The sequence below is a fragment of the Adiantum capillus-veneris genome, chromosome 13, assembly GCF_014529385.1.
Source record: "Adiantum capillus-veneris isolate H3 chromosome 13, ASM1452938v2, whole genome shotgun sequence".
Taxonomy (NCBI): domain Eukaryota; kingdom Viridiplantae; phylum Streptophyta; class Polypodiopsida; order Polypodiales; family Pteridaceae; genus Adiantum; species Adiantum capillus-veneris.
The window spans coordinates 2,036,063-2,057,188 of NC_140943.1; the positions used below are offsets into that span (position 1 = coordinate 2,036,063).

Consider the following 21,126-nt stretch of genomic DNA (forward strand, 5'->3'; position numbering starts at 1 on the left):
CTGCTCCCCTTCGGACGCTCACGCCGGTGTGTAGAGTTCCTCAGAGTTAAACTTTTTGCAACCAAAAAGTGCAGAAAAGGCCCGTTCTCGCGTGACATTTCTATTTTTTCACCGGATTTCACCATGGATTCCTTCAGCTCGAATGCGCTGCGTGACACGCACCAGGTAACATTGAAACTCCCTTCACGCATGCTCTATACACATTGATCACAGGTACTTTCCAGAGCCGCAACTAGCGTATTTCCATTTTGGAAAATGCGAACGTTCAGACGAACATTCACTTGACCTCTCTCAAAGAGGCCGTGCAAGGGTTTAGCGCCCGGCTTACTGCTTTAGAAAATATGGCTCAATTGACGACTGTGCGTGTTTCCGAAAAAGATACCCATCTCTAGCAATTGCGGACGCTTATTGCTGCCTTTGGGCGCTCACGGGGTGGTCCTACCGCCACGATTCCGTACAAAACCACTAATTTCTTAGGAGAAGAGAAGGAGTGTACGGAACTGGCCATAAATAATTGGCTTCACTAGTGGACCTTGTAATTTGATCTCCATGGGGAGCATGATGAACGGAGGATTCAAACGATTCCTCTTTATCTGCACAGTAAGTCGCTTATTTGGTGGCTCGACATTATAGAAAAGCCTATAACGTGAGCTGATTTTTGTGTGAAGTTCAAGAAGGATTTCACCGAGATGTATTCTTTGAAAGCTTATGCAAAGTTGCAGACTCTTTCGATGAAGACTTTGTCTTTTGATAAATACATGACAGCTTTCAAAGAAACGCTCACCTTCTGCAAGGTGCATTCCACACATGTTGTGCATATGTACCTGCTAGGATTACATGAGGATTACCATTCGGCCTTGATCAAATATAAAGCCCCGAGTGATGTCGAGGAGTTCAGACCATCCATCCGGTGAGGGCACTTCGAGGAAGCGACCTCGATTCTAGGAAAGGTCCAAATCACCGTCGATGTCTTCTCAAGAGAAGAAGAAAGCCAGGAATGCTACGATTGCTAATGCAGTAAAGAAGGGGGCTTGCTTCGGGACCAAGAAATCGCAAGGTCGTCCTTCAGATCAGATTCATGAGATATCAGGTAACTCTGATGTTATTCAAGTTGACATCTATCACTTAGCGCATAGTTTATGCAGTAATTGTAGTTTCAACACCAAAGTGTTTGATAAGCACGATCTTCTCCATGTCCCTGGGAAGATCAATGGTCACGACGTGGCAGTACTCCTTGATAGTGGAAGCTCACACAATTTTGTGGATGCAAATTTGGTGTAGAAATTGCGCCTGCAGACGCGGGATAGTGACCATGAGTATCACGTGAAGATGGCTCGTGGCGAGGATACGGATATATGGAATCAGATGATTCCAGATTTGACGCTTGAGCTAATTGACTACAAAGAGAACCTGGATTTCCACATCATGCGTCTGGACAGAGCAGATGTTATTTTAGGAATCCATGGTTTTATGATAAACAAGACACGTTGTATATAGACTATGTACATCTCTTGTTTTTGTTAAACAGGACATGCCTCATGTATTTGTTTCGCTTTGTAATCAGATTTCTCTAATAATGGTTTTGCAATACCAATTATTACTTCTTTGGAAATGTTTAAAGATACAAAGTCTTCTGATGTTGACTTTTATCAATGTGTACCATCTGCTTGGTTTGATTTATTAGTTTTTGGTACTTTTGTCACTGAATTTTGTAAAATATTTTATGTTCTTTTGTTGAACTTGGAGATTCCGACGTATCGAACCTTATCCGCAAAATCACGAGTGATTTCAAGGATGTTTTTTCTGAAGATCTACCTCCTGGCTTGCTGCCTTTTATCAATGTGTACCATCTGCTTGGTTTGATTCATTAGTGCTTGGTACTTCTGTCACTTAATTTTGTAAAAATGTTTCATGTTCTTTTGTTGAACTTGGGGATTCCGACGAATCCAACCTTATCCGAGAAATCATGACTGATTTCAAGGATTTTTTTTTTTATGATCTACCTCCTGGCTTGCCGCCTTCGAGAGGGGTAGATCATGCCACTGAGCTGGTGGCTGATAGTCAGCCTTTCTCAAAGCAACCCTGTTGGTTTAGTAAAACCAAGGATGAGATTCAGCGGCACTTGAAAGAGTATCTTGACAGAGGTTTTGCTCGGCCAAGTAAATCCCCGTGGGGAGCACCTGTGTTACTCTCTCGAAAGAAGGATAACACCATGCGCTTTTGCGTGGATTACAAGGGCTTGAATAAGCTCACTGTCACGAACAAGTATTTGCTCCCACGTATGGACGATCTGATAGATCGGGTCCATGGGAGGTTGTATTTTACGAAGATAGATTTGCGATCAGGCTATCACCAGATATGGATCAACCTGAAGATGTTCCTAAAACAGGTTTCCATATACGTTATGGTCATTATGAATTTTTGGTCTTACGTTTTAGTTTGACCAATGCTTCCGCTACATTTCAGCAGATGATGAATGATCTGCTGAGATCGTTTCTAGGCAACTTCGTTGTATTTCTCGATGACATCTTGATTTACAGCCGAAGTTTGTTTGAGCATTTGGCACATGTACGCGCTATTATTGAGGTACTGAGAATTGAGAAGCTTTATGCTAAGGCTTCTAAGTGTGATTTCGTCAAGAAAGAGCTTCTGTATTTGGGTCATATCATTACTCGCAATGGAATTCGCGTCAACCCTGAAAAGTTCGCTAAAGTGCGAAATTGGCCCATTCTGAAGAATGTGCGCCAAGTAAAGTCCTTTCTAGGCTTTATTGGATTCTTTCGCAAGTTTATCAAGGATTATTCTAAAGTTGCTGCTCTGCTTACACGACTTCTAAAAGGAGGGGTGAAAGGACCGAAGACTTCGGGATCTCATCGAAAAGGTAATCCCCGTCTTGTCTAGAATGAGCGTCTCTACAAGGTCTTTTGGACACTAAAGCATTTAGTGACTACTGCGTCATATTGTGGATCCTAGCTAGCCATTTGTTGTTGAAATGGATGCTAGCGGTTATGCGATTGGTGCAACGTTATATCAGGATGGACATCCTATTGCCTTTGAAAGTAAGAAACTTTCTAACGCTAAGATGCGTTACCCAATGTATGAAAAAGTGTTTTACGCTGTAGTCCACGCCTTGAGGAAATGGCGGCACTACTTGTATGGCTCCTTGTGCTATGTTTGTGATCAAGGTGATCTTAGAGCCAAATGGGCTAAGCTTATGCAAGAGTTTGACTTTGAGATCCGTTACCAAAAAGGATCCAACAATCGAGCTGTTGACGCACTCAGTCGGATTCTTGAGGTTAATGCCTTGTCTATGGCTGAAATCTCGACAGATTTCTATCTCTCTCTTTGAGGGCTATGTCGTTCCGATAGCTATTTTGGCAAGATATGGAATGAGGTCGAAGCGGGGAATGACTCGTTTATAGGCTTGGGTGGACCGAAGGCCCAAGTGAGTCGTGTTGGAGAGACAAGACATCGACAATATTCCATTAGAGGTGGACTATTGTTTAGAAATGGAAAGGTTTGCGTGCCTAAAATCGATGAGGTTCGACAAAAGATTTTGTTGGAATGCCACGATGTTCCTAGAGCTGGGCACCTAGGCATCCGAGAACTTTGGCATTGGTCAAACAGTATTTTTATTGGCCAAGGAAGCGCTCTTACATAGAGAGCTATGTGAAAAGATGCACTCAGTGTTAGGTCAATAAGGCAGAGCGCCTTAGGAAAGCTGGCCTGTTACATCCATTAGAAATCCTAGATGCCAAGCGGCAGAGTATTTCCATGGACTTCATCGTTGGTTTGCCAAATACTAGTCGGGGCAATGACGCAAATTGGGTTGTGGTCGATAGGCTCACAAAAATGGTGAAGTTTATACCAACGAAGTCGACAGTAAAAAGCCATGAGTTGGCGGTTATATTTATCGATCAGCTTAATAAGCTGTATGGTCTGCAAGAGGATATCATCAGTGATTGAGATGCTAACCTTAGGACAAAGTTGAGTATGTTGTCCGCCGATCATCTTGAGTTCGACGGAGACGTTGGAAGACATGTTGAGAGCTTACGTCTCTCATCGGTAGTCTGATTGGGAAAGGTATCTGCCACAATTGGAGTTTGCTACAATAGTAGTAGCAAGCATTGTGCTACTCGATTTAGCCCATTCATGCTGATGTATGGTTTGAGCCTAAATCCCCTATTGCTATTGGCTTAGAGAAAGTCAAAGCTCGTGATTTTTTGTATGATATGCGTTCAACAACTCTCCTCACATAGATACTCCCTCTGTGTTCTCCGAAGGAAGTCCTGCTGATCCTTTGACTTCCTTGCGCAGGGAACTCGAAGCCCTCAAACTACAACGCGCCCTCCAAGAAGAGAAATCAATCTCTCTGAGACGAGAAACCATCGCACCTGGAGGCTTTCGATCAAATCAAGAGATAACTAGAAGAGCTTCGGTCTCAGCAGGAGACCAAAGCTATGGTATGGTGCAGCTCTTGTCGCTCTCCTGGACATCCTCCACAGGACTGTCCCCTTTGGGCTTATTGCCACTTCTGCGAAAAATCTGGGCACGAAGATAAGGATTGGTACTATATCAAAGGATTGCGGCAAATACAACAAAATCTAGGTCCTTCTCTCCAACAAGGGCTAGCACCTGCATCCAACATGGTCTCATGCACAACAACTTTGCACCCCACAGCTTTTATCATGCCAGTACTCCCTCAGTTCCCCAAAGTTTCTACACCTCAGCCTCCAGCACCATGCAACAACAAGAGCAGCGACCACCTCGTCCCCCGTTTCGTCTGTCTAATTGGCCAATCCTATGCTACAGATGCGGTGAATATGGGCATTACCAAAGTAAGTGTCCTTTACTTGAAGGGTCTCCTCCTTGCAGACATTGTCCGGAGTCTAAGGACCACTACAGTAAAGATTGTCCCAAACAAAGGGCAACTTCATCTTCAGGCCCAAATCAGAATCAACAAGAGTTTACATTCCCGAAAATCAATCTGATCACAGTGAACACCACCCCTCAGCCAACACCTGCTGCACATACAGTTCAGCCACAACAAGCAGCAGAGCCTACTGGGGTGCTCACTCGAGCACAAAGAGCAGCCCTGGGTTTAAGTTTGCCAACGGGACCATCCGGTCCAACACTTCGGCAACTTGTTCAAAATGTTGCACCAGTAAGTGGTGCAAAGAAGAGGCCAATCTCTATGCTTTCGGACATTGATGGAGCCTTCCTGGCAGCAGTAGCTGACTTGCAACAGGTCAAAGTTTCCGAGGAGGCCCAGGTTGTAGAAGCTAGGCCCACAGCGGAAGCAATCTTGAAGAACACCTTTCAGCAAGTGTCTCTTTATGAGATGCTCTGGCTAGATGCAACCCTGAGAAGTGACACCCTCTCTATAATTCAGTCTTTGTACCCTGGTACATGGCCTAGTGGCGGGCACCTACCTGTGCAGCCCCTGGAGTCCTACATGATTTCATATCCAGCTGCTCCCCTCACCGACTATAAAAGTCCATGTCTTACTGTATCTATTCTTGGGAAGTCATTCTCAGGTGTCATAGTGGATGGTGGGTCTGGAATCAATCTAATGCGTGAATTTACCATGTCAGCCTTAGGTCTGCAGCCTACTCGCCTTGCTCCATTCACTGTTACATTGGCAGACCAGAGGACAGTCTATCCTGTGGGCATAGTAGAGAAGGTGCCTTTGAAGGTACAAGACTTCACATTTAGCTTGGATTTTGTGGTGGTCAGTCTTCCTCAGGTGGAGGGAGGATTTCCTTTGCTGATTGGTAGACCATGGTTGCGGCATACTCAGGCACTTCATGATTGGAGAAATGACGCCATGTGGATACACACTCCCGGCTCCCAAATGCAACCAATCCGGCTTGAAGGAGGAATGGATCCAGTGGCTCAGTACAGCTCATTGTCAGTACAGTCCAACCCCAACCCTGAGCAACCCATCCCACCTGACGGGTCTGACGAGGACCTACTACAGTGGTTGGAAGCTACCACTTCGATGCCATGCTACATGGTCTCTACTCAAAACTTACCTGTGCCGCCAGTAACACTCTCTCTTCAAAATCCTTAGGAGGACACAGATGTCCAAAGTCCTACAGCAGACAGTACAACAGTCGAAGAAGTAAGTGTGTCAGCCCCAAATTCTCATGCTTCGAATGACCCGCCGATGGAAGCCCTCGGTCTTGGGGAACCTATAACACATCACCGAAGGGGGAAGATATCTCCTCTGCATGCACTCGCCAAAGATTTCCCCCTTCCTGGAGCATCTCCCAAGTCGGACCCCCTTCAAAAGCACTCTGTCATGTCGCCTGCATCTGAAGATTTACCCTTCGAGGAGCTCCCACAGGGATGGTTACAAGAAGAGTATGCAGAGTTTCCAATCGATTAAACACCTGCACATAATGTCTTGAAGCTCCAAGAGGCAGCCCACCTCTCATCTTCAGAAGCACCCTCTCCAGCTACACCCCCAGACCCGGTCAGAGAAGTCAACATGGGAGATCCTGACAACCCTCAGCACGTACTGTTAACAGCTTGGTTATGGGAGCATCCCGCATTACTCAATCAGGTAGGCTCTTTCATACATTCTTTTAAAGATGTTTTTGCTTGGTCCTACAAGGATTTAGAGGGGATTCCACCAGAATTGGGTGTCCACACTATACCTCTGGTTGAAGGGGCTAAGCTTGTAAGAGGCCGAGCTTACAAGCTCAACCCAAAGTATGTTGAGGCGGTCAAGGCAGAGTTATAAAAAAATGCAAGAGGCAGGGATCATAGTACCTGTGGAGCACTCTGAGTGGTTATCACCTATGAAGCAATCCAACAAAATCCGTGTGTGCGTCGATTACCGTGCTTTGAATAAAGTAACTATCCCAGATGGTTTCCCAACACCTTTCACTGAGCGTGTGCTCGAAGATGTAGCAAGGCATGTATTGTACAGTTTCATGGATGGGTTTAGTGGATACAATCAGTTGGGCATCCATCCAGGTTGTCAGCTGAAAACGGTCTTTGTGACTCCGTGGGGTATTTTTATATACACTCGAATGTCTTTTGGGTTGAAAAATGCCCCACCTTCTTTCAATAGGGCGGTATATCTCATCTTTTGTCCTCTGCTTACGGATCATCTTCGCATCTTCATGGACGATTTTTCGATCTTCTCAGGTGCTCAATGTTCAACCCCAGTGGAAAACCTAGAGGAACACCTCGCTCGTCTCTCTGCTGTCTTCCTCAGGTGCAGAGAGGCACGCCTAAAGCTAAATCCCAACAAATGTCATTTTTTGGTTACTGAAGGCATACTTCTAGGCCATGTGGTGTCTGCTAAAGGTTTAGCGCCTGACCCAGAGAAGATTGTGGCAATCTTAAAGTTACCACCTCCTACAAAGCTTTGTAGGCCACACAGGGTATCATCGCAGGTTTATACGCATGTATGCACAAGTGGCTCAACCCCTGACCCGCCTAACCCGTGCTGTTGTTCCCTTTCAATGGTGAAAGGCAGAAGCTGAAGCTTTTGCATACCTTAAAAAACACCTCACTGAAGCGCCTATCTTAGTAGCTCCCGATTGGTCTCACCTTTCATGTGCATACAGATGTCAGTCAACTGGTTGTGGGTGCGGTGCTGACTCAACCTAGTAAGGAGTATAACCTGGATGGCCCTGCTCAATATGCAAGTCGCCTACTCACCAAGGGAGAGTGCAACTATAGCACCACAGAAAGGGAAGGTTTAGCTATTGTGTATGCTTTGCAAAAATTTCGGCACTACTTATTAGGGGTCCACTTCACAGTTATTAGTGATCACCATGCCCTGCGATACCTGCTCAACAAGCCGCAGGTTGCAGGTAGAGTATGGCGATGGCTACTCTTATTTCAAGAGTTCGATTTCGAAGTGGTACTCAGGCCCGGCAAACATCATGTCCTCGCCGACCACCTTTCTCGCGTTCACACTGGTGAAGAAGCAACAGGGGTTGCTGACGACTTTCTTGATAGCAGTCTCTCTAAGGTAGATACCACACCGGAATGGTACGGCGATGTTTTGCATCTGCTTTCTAGTGGCCTCTACCCAGAGAATGCTTCTCCCCTGCAGAAGAGACGCATGTTGCTGAAGTCTAGGCCTTTCACTCTCATTGGGGGCCAGCTATACAAATCAGGGCAGGATGGTGTTCTGAGGCGGTGTGTCTCCCCTCATGAAGTCGAGTATATTTTAGAGGATGCCCATAGTGGTCCCACTGGTGGCCATTACCCTGGCCATTATTGCACAAAAGATTCTCCAGTGTGGCTTATGGTGGCCCTATATTTTCGGCGATGCAATTGCCTATGTAAAGGTATGTGATGTATGTCAGCGCTGTGGCCCTAAACCAAGCAAACAGTCAAACCGTCCTCTGCAGGTCTCTATGGCATGGCAACCCTTTGAGAGATGGGGCATAGATTTTGTAGGCCCAATTACTCCCTCTGCCCAACCAGGCAATCGGAAGTATCTCTTGGTGGCTACCGACTACGCAACAAAGTGGACAGAGGTACTTGCAACAACGGATTGCACTGGCACTACGGTAGCCAAGTTTCTCTACGAAAATATTTTGTGCAGGTTTGGATGTCCCTTGGAAATCACCAGTGATAGGGGTAGTCACTTTGTGAATGAAACAATTTCTACCTTGCTGGCCAACTACAAGATTTTTCACAGAAAATCTTGTTCCTATTACCCTAGAGCAAACAGGCAGGCAGAGAGCACTAATAAGGTTTTGATAGCACTCCTGCGGAAAGCATGTCATCTTCATCCCTCGACTTGGGCTCAAGCTATCCATGGTACACTTTGGGCTTATCGAACTTCTTTCAAAGCCACAACCAATCACACCCCATTTCAATTGGCTTTCGGTTTGGAAGCGATAGCACCTTTTGAATTCAACTCAGGATCCCCGCGAGTGGGGAGTCTTCGTGCCAATGGAAATTTGGGGTCGGCATCTGTCTCTCATCTTTTCCTTTTGGAGGAAAGCCGAGGTTTGGATTCATTGGCTCTAGAAGTAGAGCAGCTTCGTCGTAAAGCCTGGCATGATCGCCATCTCAGGAAGCCGCAAATAACGCAAGGAGCACTGGTGCTACTTTATCAGGCCAAGTTTCTGAAAAAAGCAAAGAAGTTGGTCCCAGCATGGCAAGGACCATATAAGGTGATGGAGATTCTACCCCACGGCGCTGTACAATTAGCCACTCTCGAAGGAGTTACGTTGCCTTTAGTCAATGGATCTCGGATCAAATGCTATCATGCTTAAGAAGCCGCTCAAGGGTCTAACCGCGCGACAGTCAAGTGTTGAGCTTCGCCGACTCCTGAACCTTTAAATAGCTTCGGAATCACTATCTTTCGCATCTTGCTGTTCCGTTTTATCTTATCTCTTAGACCCTCTCCTTAGACAGCTCTCCTTCTGCAGACTCTGTTAAGCTCATAGGTTTGATTCTGGACTTGGATCAACTCTATCCTGCACTCTCTCTGTCTTCAATCTTTGTCTTTCTTGGACATAACCTAATCTCCTCAATCTGACTAAGTTCCTTTTCTCAGCTTTTGCTCTCAAGTTAAACTCAGTTCTTGGAGATGCATAAATGCTTTGAGTCGGGTATTTATGTACGATGATACTTCGCGTTTTATCTGGAATTGCTGATTCTTTCTAGTAACTCGGTTTTATCCATGCTTTCTATTCTTTTGGTCTAGCTAAATCTTTAAGGTCTCTGGGATAGTTTCCGAAGTGTTAGAGCTACTTGTTTTTTTCTACCCTCAGCTTGTCTCTCCTCTCAACCCCCTCCCCTAGCCCTAAACCTACCCATTACCTTCTCTCCCTAGCCCCTAGCCTCGCCCTAACCCTCCCCTTTCCCCTTTCCCTCGCCCTCGCCCTAACTTTCCCAGCCCCTTGCCCCTAACCCTAGCTTTCCCCTTCCCCAAACCCCCTTACCTATCCCCTCGCCAAATTCCCTCACCCTCTCGCCCTAGACCCCTCACCCTCTCTCCCTTGCCCTAGCCCTTTCCCCCTCGCCCTCGCCCTCGCCCTCGCCCTCGCCCCCTCTCGCCCTCGCCCTAACCCTTCCACCCCCTCGCCCTCTCCCATCCCCTCTCCCCTCGCCCTCGCCCTTGCCCTAACCCTCCCACCCCCTCGCCCTGGCCCTGGCCCTCTCCCATCCCCTCGCCCTTCGCCTTTCCCCCTCGCCCTCGCCCTCGCCCTCGCCCTCGCCTAAAACCTCCCACCCCCTCGCCCTCCCCTTTTCCCTCGCCCCTAGCCCTTCCCATCCCCTCGCCCCTCGCCCCTTTCCCCCTCGCCCTCCCCTTTTCCCTCGCCCCAAGCCCTTCCCATCCCCTCGCCCCTTGCCCCTGCCCTGCTCCTCGCCCCTAGCCCCTCGCCCTGGCCCACTCTACCCTCACCAATTACTTCCCTCTCGCCTTGTTCCTCACCCGCCCCCAACATTGGTTTGCGCAAAAGAAAAAAAGAAAAAAAAAACTTAAAAAGCACCTTTTAAAAAACTGAAAAGCTACTTTAGCTTCAATTTAAAAGTAGACCAGTCTCCACTTCTTCATATCAGAAGCACCAAGCGTCTTCACAGTCTTCCCAGCACCAAGTGCTTCCGAAGCTCCTGAGCCTTGCTATACTCAAATTTCTCCCTGGAAGTCCCCGCACAGTTTAGGAAGATGGTTCGTACTCGAAATAGTGAAAAGCATCTGCAATCAGAGGAAGAGTCCTCTGCATCTGGGGATAGCTCTGACAGTAAGTCAGACTATACTCCTAGTTCAGAGCAGATTTCAGAGGAAGATTCACCACAGTCAGTCATTGCTGACAGAGTCACCACTCTCCAGGTGCCTCGCCCGTCTGGTGCCCTCTCCAAGGTACCTTTAATAATGATATATCATCTACAGGCTCCGAATCCAGTACTCAAGGATGTGTTCTCTTAGCAGCAACTGATACACTTGGGTCTTCAAAATTTGGCTCAGACCGATTTGTCTGCCAATATCTCTACTGCCAAGCTATGATCCCTCTTGGTAACTTTTCCAAAGCTGAATGATACTGCACTTACAGCGGAGGATATCGGACAGGCTATGGGAATATTGACTATGCTGGCACCTCTGCCCACAACAAAAACCTTCTCGAATCTCTCACCAGAAGAAACTGCAACTGCTTGTCAGGAACTTTTGCTGGACTCACATCCAGACTATCACAGGAGTCAGCAACTGTATTCAGTGTTACAGTATTATTTTTTACTGCGCGCACCTGAAAGAACGGGGGTTCCATCTTCTCCAGGTTCTCTAGCAATATGGGATGCTCTTTTTTGTCTCTACCATTGCCTGCCATACCCATTTCACAATTTGCTGTTTAAAGCGCTACAGGACAGTTCAGACTCAGCGTAAAGGCAAAGCAGAAAGGTTCAATTGCTATGCAGCGCCTATTATGTATTGGGTAGTACAGATTATGCAGCAAAAGACAGATGCAAAAGCAGTTCTCACCCTTCAAGATGATCCAAAAGAGCAAGAATGTTCCAAAATGGCCAAAGGAAAAGGCATCTTGCGCAAGAGGGCAAAGGTACAAAAAGATTCATCTGAGCAACTGGCAACACTACCTTTCTCAGAATCACAGGTCAAAATCTCTGACGTCCATACTACAACACCAGCAGTGCATATGTCTACTTCTGTGGCCACCTCCACTCTCACACCACCTCTTGTGAGTAGTGTTGCAGTCACTAAAACACAACCTCAAGTTGTGTCGCGAGCACCATGTACTACTCTTACTTCTGGGGCACCGAAGGATACTGCAGGGGCATCTAGCTCTGGGGCACCTACATCTGACAAGTATGATACTTTTGCGCCTCAGGCCGACAGACTTTTAGAGGCAGACAGAAGAGCCATTTCGACGATTATCAATGCATCCATCTCATTGCAAGGTACCAACGGTATGCATCACGCTTGCTATGACGGTATGACAAGGGAAGTGCAAACGCATCTTCAACGAGCGATGGATAGGGACAATTTCATTGCTACAACTCAGGATCGCATAAGAATCTTAACTCAACAGGTAGTGGACCTCAAACATATTGTCCACACTCAGCAAAAACAGTTAAAAGAGGCAAATGATATGACCGCAGCAGTTCATGACCTCTCTCCGGTGATACATACACTATGTCCTTCTTGTGCAAAATACCAAGCTGTAGCCATTTCACAGGCAGTTCCAGCTACAGCTACAACTACAACCCCGGTTTCTCAGCAAGTTCCTACTATGGCAACACAGGTACCGACACAGACGGATGTTTCCAAAGCACATTCAGGGGATTCTCAAACAACAGAGAAAGCAAATCCTACCAATATGGAGTCTAAACCAACAGGATCGGTCTCATCACAATTTCAAGGTCCCTCTATGGCAACCCCCTCCCAATCTCCATCCTTTCCTTAGCACTTCTACGGCTTCCCGGGATTCCAACAACCTGTTCCACCCTCGCAGCCTGCGCAATCTTTTCCTAGGTTTCCACCAGCTCCACCTACTCACCCTCAACCGTCTCAGAGGGGGTTGCCATAGAGGGACCTTGAAATTGTGATGAGACCGATCCTGTTGGTTTAGACTCCATCCTTTCCTCATCACTTCTACGGCTTCCCGGGATTCCAACAACCTGTTCCACCCTCGCAGCCTGCGCAATCTTTTCCTAGGTTTCCACCAGCTCCACCTACTCACCCTCAACCGTCTCACCGTCTCACCTGCTCATGGGGTGGCTACTCCATACCCGATGTACCCTCCTCATGGCCACTACCCCTCACCATACACTTGGCCTCCATCTCCTTACCCACCTTACTATCAGCCTCCTCCTCCTCCATCATCCGACCACCAACAGTAGTTCTTCAGTTCCGCTCTCCGGGACGGGCAGCGGTCTTGTGGCGGGCAACCTGTAGCCTGCTACAGTGTCACTTTCACTTTCATACGACAGTAGTTTACAGTTGGGCTTGGGTTAGTTGGTCTTTGGTCTGGTCGGTTCACACTTGGGCAGAGACACGTGGCAGGGTGGTCTAGTGGACATCGTGGTCAGGTCACCACCGCCACCCAGTGGGGATAGACTTAGATGATGTTCTTTATGAGCCGTTGGTGGCTCTTGATGATTGTACATATGAGTAGTCGTTTTGGGCCAGTGGCATTATCTTGTACGTAGTCGTCTAGAGTGGGTTTTTACACTGAGCACGTCTTCACCATCCCAGCAACTCTGAGCCTCGACACCCCCATTGTACCTGTGAGTCCTGGGCTGGAGCTGAGTGTGCTGCCACGCCAGAGTCTGTATCAGTCTTTGAGATAGTCTAGTCATATGTTCTGGTCTGCTGTTGTGTCTTTGTGAGCTCTGTTGACGTCTATTGTTTCCTTTCTGTTCAGTCTGTGTGAGGGAGATTCAGTCTGTTGAGTGAGATTGTCACGCACATTGCACCGAGGACCACTCACTGTAGAGAGCACGACACATTATCCGTGCTACATCGACCCCCACTGGCAGAGTGCTAGTGGTTAGTCCGTGACGCTAGGAGTGCGCGAGGTCACCTCGAGGAGGTGAGGCCGGGTGGTATGGGACGCTTGGTCTTACAGGGGGTGGCCCCATCACGGGGTGCCACCGAATGGTAGCTATGGTCGAGTGGTTCGTCCGACGCGTGTCTGTAGGCGGCCCGTGTAGCCAAGAGATCCTATCCGCGTGTTCGTTTCAGGATCCTTCATGTAATGGCCTCCATTCTTCCAGATATGATGTTCCTGTGGGGGGTTGTAGCATGGCACCTAGCTCAAGGCCAGTATTGGGCTATGAGATTGAGCAGGGCAGTGTATGGATTAGGCTTGAAGACATCCTTAACGATGCTTGATTTCTTGGAAGCAGTTAGGACATAGGAGACAGATTACAGATGGGAGATGATCATTAGCCTTGCCCTATGGTTTGTATAGCGTCCCAATGCTTGAGAGTGCTTGAGGACAGACCCCAGCCTCCTGTAGTGTGTGTGCATGCTTTGTGGTTGGAACTGGTTCACACTCTCAAAGGACAGCCTAATAGCATGTAAAAGCAGCTTCGACAGGGCCGAGAGACCATGACAGGTGGTAGTAAGTTGTGGCGGCCAATCCAGTGGCCCCAAAAAACGTGCCCCCCTCAAAACCCCCGCCTCTCCCAGCAATGCTTGATTTCTTGACAGCAGTTAGGACATAGGAGAGGGATCACAGATGGGAGCTGATCAGTAGCCTTGCCTATGGTTTGTATAGCGGGCACAATGCTTCAGAGTCCTTTAGGACAGACCCAGCCTTCTGTACTGTGAGTGCGTGCTTTGTGGCTGGAACTAATTCACACTCTCAAGGGACAGCCTAATAGCATGTAAAAGCAGCTTCGACAGGGCCGAGAGACCGTAACAGGCAGTATTGAGCTGTGGCGGTACCTCCAGTGGACCACGGTCCCCCCCCCCCCCCCCCCGGATGGGTTATGGTGGGTTAGCATGAGAGCCATTCATGGCTAATACATGTAATTAGCGTGCTAATAAGAGTAGCACAAGATTAAGAGAAAGAGAGAGTGCTAATACCAAGTAGACTTGATTGATTGCATAAATGCTTGATAGCAAAGAGTGTGTACAAGGCTGCTCTTAAGTAGAGCCAAATAGGTACCCACACACACACACATGGGTGACATCACTAGATGCTTTATCTTCCACATAGGCTATGACTAGGTTTGTCCACATCACTTTCACATGGCTTTGGCTTACATGGCCGACACAAAAGATTGCTTACATGGAGATGGGTTTCCCATACTTGAGGTGCTACAATGCCCGCACCCCAACAATCCTCCCCTTGTGGGTATTGTTGCACACGACACAAAAGATGGATATAGCACTCACACAAATTGCCTCCCCTCAAACACAAACGAGGATGAAGATACACAAATTTGTCTCCCCTATTACAATGGGTGTAGGCACACAAACTTCTCCTCACACAAGTAGGTTTGACACATATAAGCATCCCCTACACACACAAGGGTAAGCGCACAAGTCTCCCGATCACAAGGGTAGCTACACGCACAAGCTTCCCTACACGAAGGAGGGTTTGACAGACACAATCTGAGTGCTGCACATGTTCAGAGGGTTATTTGTTGGTAGTTTGGAGGAATTTCTCCCCGACACAAAACTGCAACTGGTTGTTTGTTTGTTTGTTGTTGTCCTTGCCATGATGTTGTTGATTATTCTTGTTGGTGATGTTTGTGGCCTAGTCATATGTGCTGCATCACAAATCATGACAGATGCCTTGGTGATAGGCATAGCATACAAAACAATGTTTTTAGCCCGTGAGGAAGGTCTTGCCATCTTGAAGACGGTAGTGTCTACTCTCACAATGGTGGGCGTAAGTGCGGAAGCATAGATAGAATCGTACATTTCTTTTGTGAAGTCAAAGTGATGCATAAATTTAACATACATTACATGTAATCTATGGTGCATGAATGCTTTGGCATGTGATTTAGCTCTAATAGTTCGCAGAAAAGTGCTGCTTAGTGGGATTGAGCCTTTACCGTTTTTGGCTTTGAGGTTTAGTTTGAGCCACATTAATGGCAAAGCAGCCACGTGAAAGGTGGGCCCTCGAAGCCTGGAGATAATTGCCAATGAAAAAGAAAAAATAGGACCCAGAATAAGACAACGCATTGACACAAGCACCTGCTCTTCTTGTCCTCTGCAAAAACTGTGGAGCCGCGAGTGAGGCCTGCTCTGAGTGCGCTCTGTTTTGTGTGTGGCCCACGTCGCACGGACTTCAAAGTTCAAACCAGGGCCCGTGTTCTCTTCTGTGTGTGGCCCACTTTGCACGGCCTTCAAATCAAGTCCCGGGAATTGGCAGGTACACGCTAGGAGTGCAGGTCCGTGTGCTTTTAGGCGAGGGAGAATCCACAGGGGAAAACGAGTAGCGGGTTGCCGAAAGGAGTTTGCAGTGCAGGGCTTTCAATTTCTCTGTGATGAGCTCCAGCATTCACAAAAAAAAAAAGACCAAACCTTAATAAGGCCAAATTTAGTGTGTCCAAGGAGTGGTTCACACACAGAAAAGGACACACACACACAAGCAGCAAAAATGTGATTAGTGGAACTAATCGCCTCAAAATCCAGAGATTTGCATGGTGCAATTAAAGCATGTAATCAAAAAATTGAGATGGGGCTTCCAATTATGCAACAAATTCAAGCAAGAAACACACAAAAAATGCAAGAAAACCAGATTAATTAATAACCCAAAATGGTACTAGTCACCCATTTGTTGAATGTGCAATTAATGGCAATTTCTCTCCTTGGCCGTCTTGGTGTGGGTAGTGGCATCAATTGGTACATATCCTATCACCAATATGACTTTGAAAGAGGAAAATTGAGAGGGTGATCAGTATCAAGCCTAATGTGCAATGCATGGGGAATTTGATTAGCAATTGCAATGGCTAAGAGAGAGAGAGAGCCAATGCAATCTAGCATAGAAAAGGATGCCTAGGATCTATCAGATTAGGAAATGATAATCTAGGCAAGGCTCTGATACCAGTTGATGGGTTATTGTGGGTTAACATGAGATCCATTCATGGCTAATACATGTAATTAGCGTGCTAATAGGAGTAGCACAAGATTAAGAGAAAGAGAGAGTGCTAATACAAAGTAGACTTGATTGATTGCATAAATGCTTGATAGCAAAGAGTGTGTACAAGGCTGCTCTTAAGTAGAGCCAAATAGGTATCCACACACACACACACATGGGTGACATCACTAGATGCTTATCTTCCACATAGGCTATGACTAGGTTTGTCCACATCACTTTCACATGGCTTTGGCTTACATGGCCGACACATAGGATTGCTTACATGGAGAGGGGTTTCCCATACTTGAGGTGCTACAATGCCCGCACCCCAACACCCCCCGCCCGCCCCCTCAAAGGAAAAAAAGGGGATAAAAACATATTTAATCATAGTTACCAGGAACGGGAAACCGGAACGGGAACGCGGAACGGGATGCCATTCCCTGTTACGGGTACTCACGTTTGAACACGGAACGGCGATTCGGGACGGGAACTTGGAATGGGAACGGGGAACGGAGACCTGAAAACGGCCATTCCCTGTTACTAAGTATTTAATGATTCAACTGCTGTAGATGTGTTGTTGATCATGGGAGAGTCTCCCTTTTCATTTGTACAATGTACCCTGTTGACATGGGAGACGTAGCCTGTTTGGTAAATCAAAAGCTGGTAGAAGGACCTTTTTGAAAAAAATGTTTTTGCTAAGGATGGGTGTCATAGAGTAAGCTGAAGATTCACCATATGTATGCGCCATCTATCTCTTATTTGGGAAATGTATGGGAGATGCCAGTGACCTCCCAAGCGCAAGAGCAACCTAGTGTGAAAGATATATAGATGTGACTGGCAGCCATTCCACTTGGCCTAGAGGAGATCTCAAGGTCTCTCATCTTGTGCCATTCGATGGATGCATCCATGCTCATGAACAGGTGGCATATGCCCCAATATGTTACCTCCTCATAGGCACACGGCTTATTGCATGTGAATACTCCCAATTTTCTTGTGTTTGGAGATGACTATATTGCTCTTTATACCCATCATGATACCACCTCTTTTGGGGCATGCTCTCAGAATTCTGTATATGTAGAGCATGTCTGATGAGGAAGCTACTGGTGGTGGGTGAGCATTGTATAGATGATGCCTGAGTACAGAGAGTATAGAGAGATGATACTGCTGATTGAATTGAAATATCATTTGAAGGGACAGCTTTGGTTGATCAAAGGAGCAATCTGAATGTCTGATTTTGCAGGCAGATGAGTACGATGGTTGCTTTTTAAGCTTAACACCTCAGATAGCTCTGATTACCAATATCGATTGGGAGCATGTTGACATGTTTCCAGATGAGGTACATACTTTCATATTTGTTTGAGATTGTGCAACTCTTAATTTTCTGTACAACTTGCTGCTCTAAATTTTCAGTTTTTGCCAGGCAGCGGTAATAGATCTGTTTAGACAGTTCTGCAGGCGTTTGAAGCCTGGTGGAACCTTGATTTTCTGTGGAGACAGGTGTGTTTTTGGTATGTTTTGTGGTTTGGCACGAGTATTTTTATCACTTCGTAATCAGAAACTGTTATGATTGTGTTAGTGAATCAGCCAGATGCATAGCATCAGATCTTATGCTGCAAGCAAAGACTCCAGAGGATGAAGGTGAATTAGTGTTTTCTTCTCATCAAGTTGTTTCTTACGGACTAGGAGAGAATAATGTCTGGCGAGCAGTCATGATTGAACCAAACTCGTATGGTGGAAGCGACTATTTGGCTGTAAGTGCTTTACTTCAGAAAAGGAAATCGCCTTTGTCCAGGCATGATGTACACCAGAGATGGTTGCAATGAAATGGAACATTACTGTAGAACAAGCATTGAACACAATAGTCTTAGAAAGATTTCCTTAATACAAATAAGGATGTTTTTATGGTTTGAGCTGTGATAAACCTTCTGAGGTCCGTACTTGTACAACCAGTCTCATAGAGTGCCATAGTACCCCGTAACTGCTCACGGCATACTCCTGCAGTCTCAGCATCAGCCTAGTTCTCGCTATCGTGTCAAAGGCTTTGCGGAAATCCACAAAGCTGCAACATTATGGTCTCCCATGTCCTCAAGCTAGGCGAAGAATGCTCGCTTCTTCCTTTGCACAAGGCGTCGGAAGAGGATACGTGACTGTCTATGAGTGGTCACCCCAGTAGCAATCTCTCTCCGTAACTGAGCTCTAATCTTTTTGCATTCCTTATCATATCAAGTTTCCACTGTCCTGGGGCATGCTCCCGGAATGTCTTTGCACTGTGGCCTAGCTATGGGGGAAAGATGTCGCCGCAGCTGCGTGTGGAGTCTCAGTGAAGATCTAAGTGAGCCCTCCTAAAGGCCTTCATGGATCCTCCATACTCAAAGTCTATAAATCTGGATGCGTAGACTTCGCTCGTCTCTCTACAGAAAGTGTATCTCAGAAATAGACCTTTAGACCTCTGAGTATGGCTGCTGCTGTAGTGGTACGACTGCATGATCTGTTGCCATCCCAATAGGACGAGGCCCCACTGTGAGAACTTGGATAAGTGGGATGGAGCCCACTTGGGCTAGCACATAATCTACCGTGCTGGCTCCATGTCTGTGAGGAAAGCAGGCAAAATTGTTGGATGTCGGATATCTACCCCAAGCTATTTAGATGGCTAGTCCATGTGTGTTGTTCCCATCTCCAGTAGATATCTCCCATACTTTGTGTACTCCTCATCTTGTGAGCTGCTTCTAAGTCCGAGCTCTGTAGTATCTATCTCTATCAATCTCTCCTCAGTCATATCAAAAAAGGAAGATTTCTGATTGGCTGTCCTTGCATTGAAGTCTCCCAGTAGGATGATATTCCCATCCCTAGAGTACTCGTGTCCTCATTCAGAATCATGTAGGGTGACTGTCCCTAGTGTGATGCATAGTGAGATGTCCTGGGAGCAAAATAATATATTGCAATGTACTTTGGTCTACCCATCGCTGCTCTCACCTTGACCACATATATTTGGCATGTTCATCCCTTCATACAATATGAATGATGGATCGCAGCTCCTCCTTGTACAAGCTACACCTCCAAATCCTCGTCCATTTGAAAGTTCTTTTTATGTTAATTAGATGTCGTGAAACAAATCAAATATACATGTGTGCGTCCCCCATCTATTGGGCTAGGACAAAAGTACAAAGTAGCAAAATGTGGTCCTGTGGTAGGGGGTGATTCATGGGAGGCTAGAATACAAGATACATGGTATTGGGGTTGGGGGGGGGGGGGGGGATTTGAAGCTCTACGGGGTATGGGTGCACATCTATATGCACAAGTAAGTACAATCATGAAGTGCATCAAGCTGACTAGTTCCATCTGTGTCAAATTGGGGGTGTAAGATTTCATGCATGGGTGGGTGTGGTGCAAGGGCTACATGTATGAGTGCGGCTAGGTTAGCAAGCATATGAGCAAATCTCTTCGAGGCTGCCTGGTGGTGGCGAGTTTGAATCTCCTGGATGTGTATGTGATGGGAGTCTCGGTCTTCAGAGCTCTGCATCCTGGAGCTCAAGGGCGTCTCTTAGCTCTGACCATCTCAGTGTTTTGTAGGGTGACCACTCTGTGTGTCCGTGTGGAGGGTGACGGTAGGGTTGTGGTCCTCTAAAACAAGTCTGTCTATGTATCTCCACCAAACTGGCGCTGATCTCGGAGAGGATCGGGGAGAGTGGGCATCCTTGCTTCACACCAATCGTGCTAGTAATAGGGTCTACTAAGCCTCCGAGGCATCGTACTCTCCTTGTCGCTTGCTCTCATAAGGCATATATAGCCCAAGTCATCTGTGAAGGCACACCCAAGCTTTGGAGGCGCTAAAAGAGCCTCTTACGTGGAATTGTATCTGCTGCTTCGTGGAATCCCACAAAGTAGTAGTGTAGCTCCTTGTTCTGCGCTTTTACCCCATCTATGAGACAACGCAAAGTGAAGATGTGATTTATGATAGAGAAGGCTAGTCTGGAACTTGCCTAGCTGGGGGGTCTAAGTCCCTCCCTCTCTGCATATGAACCAAGCTCTACCTCTTGTACTGCTCCGTAGAGTTTGTCCTGTGGCCAATCATTGATGGTCCTATAATTCTTTGGGTCCAGGGTGTCTCTAGACTTGTGGATAGGCACAATTGTGTGTCTAGTTCACTCCTTTGGAATCCCTCCGCCATGGCCCTACTGAAGATGTGTGCAATCAACAGGGCTATAGGGTCTGTAGCAAGCTTGGAAACTCAAGCGAGAAATCAATAGCAACACACGATTAGAAACTACAATAACTGAACTGTTGAATATATATATATATATATATATATATATATATATATATATATATATATAGAGAGAGAGAGAGAGAGAGAGAGAGAGAGAGAGAGAGAGAGAGAGAGAAAATGAAATGAAATGAAATGTTATATTAACGTCTTCAAAAGGCCAAAGTGACCTATGAGACCAGGAAGTTACAATGCGGTGTATCTGATATCAAGTCAGATTAACAAAATAAATTAAACTAGACTAGGGATAACAAGATATAAATATTGCGGAATCCTAAACTAAGCGGATAGGTGTGAAAGGCGAGAGGCGTGAAACGTGTGAAC

General features: G+C 46.6%; 1 protein-coding gene across 4 annotated transcripts in view; it reads left to right on the forward strand.

Annotated features, from left to right (window-relative positions):
• Positions 1 to 21,126, forward strand: part of LOC147443509 (uncharacterized) — a 191,602-nt gene that overhangs the window by 122,946 nt on the left and 47,530 nt on the right. For all 4 annotated transcript variants that reach the window (XM_086526320.1, XM_086526319.1, XM_086526322.1 and 1 more), the window contains 3 exons: positions 17,779 to 17,874; positions 17,959 to 18,035; positions 18,115 to 18,289. In XM_086526320.1, the coding sequence (XP_086382446.1) occupies positions 17,779 to 17,874; positions 17,959 to 18,035; positions 18,115 to 18,289 (348 nt within the window). The remainder of the gene's footprint in view (positions 1 to 17,778; positions 17,875 to 17,958; positions 18,036 to 18,114; positions 18,290 to 21,126) is intronic.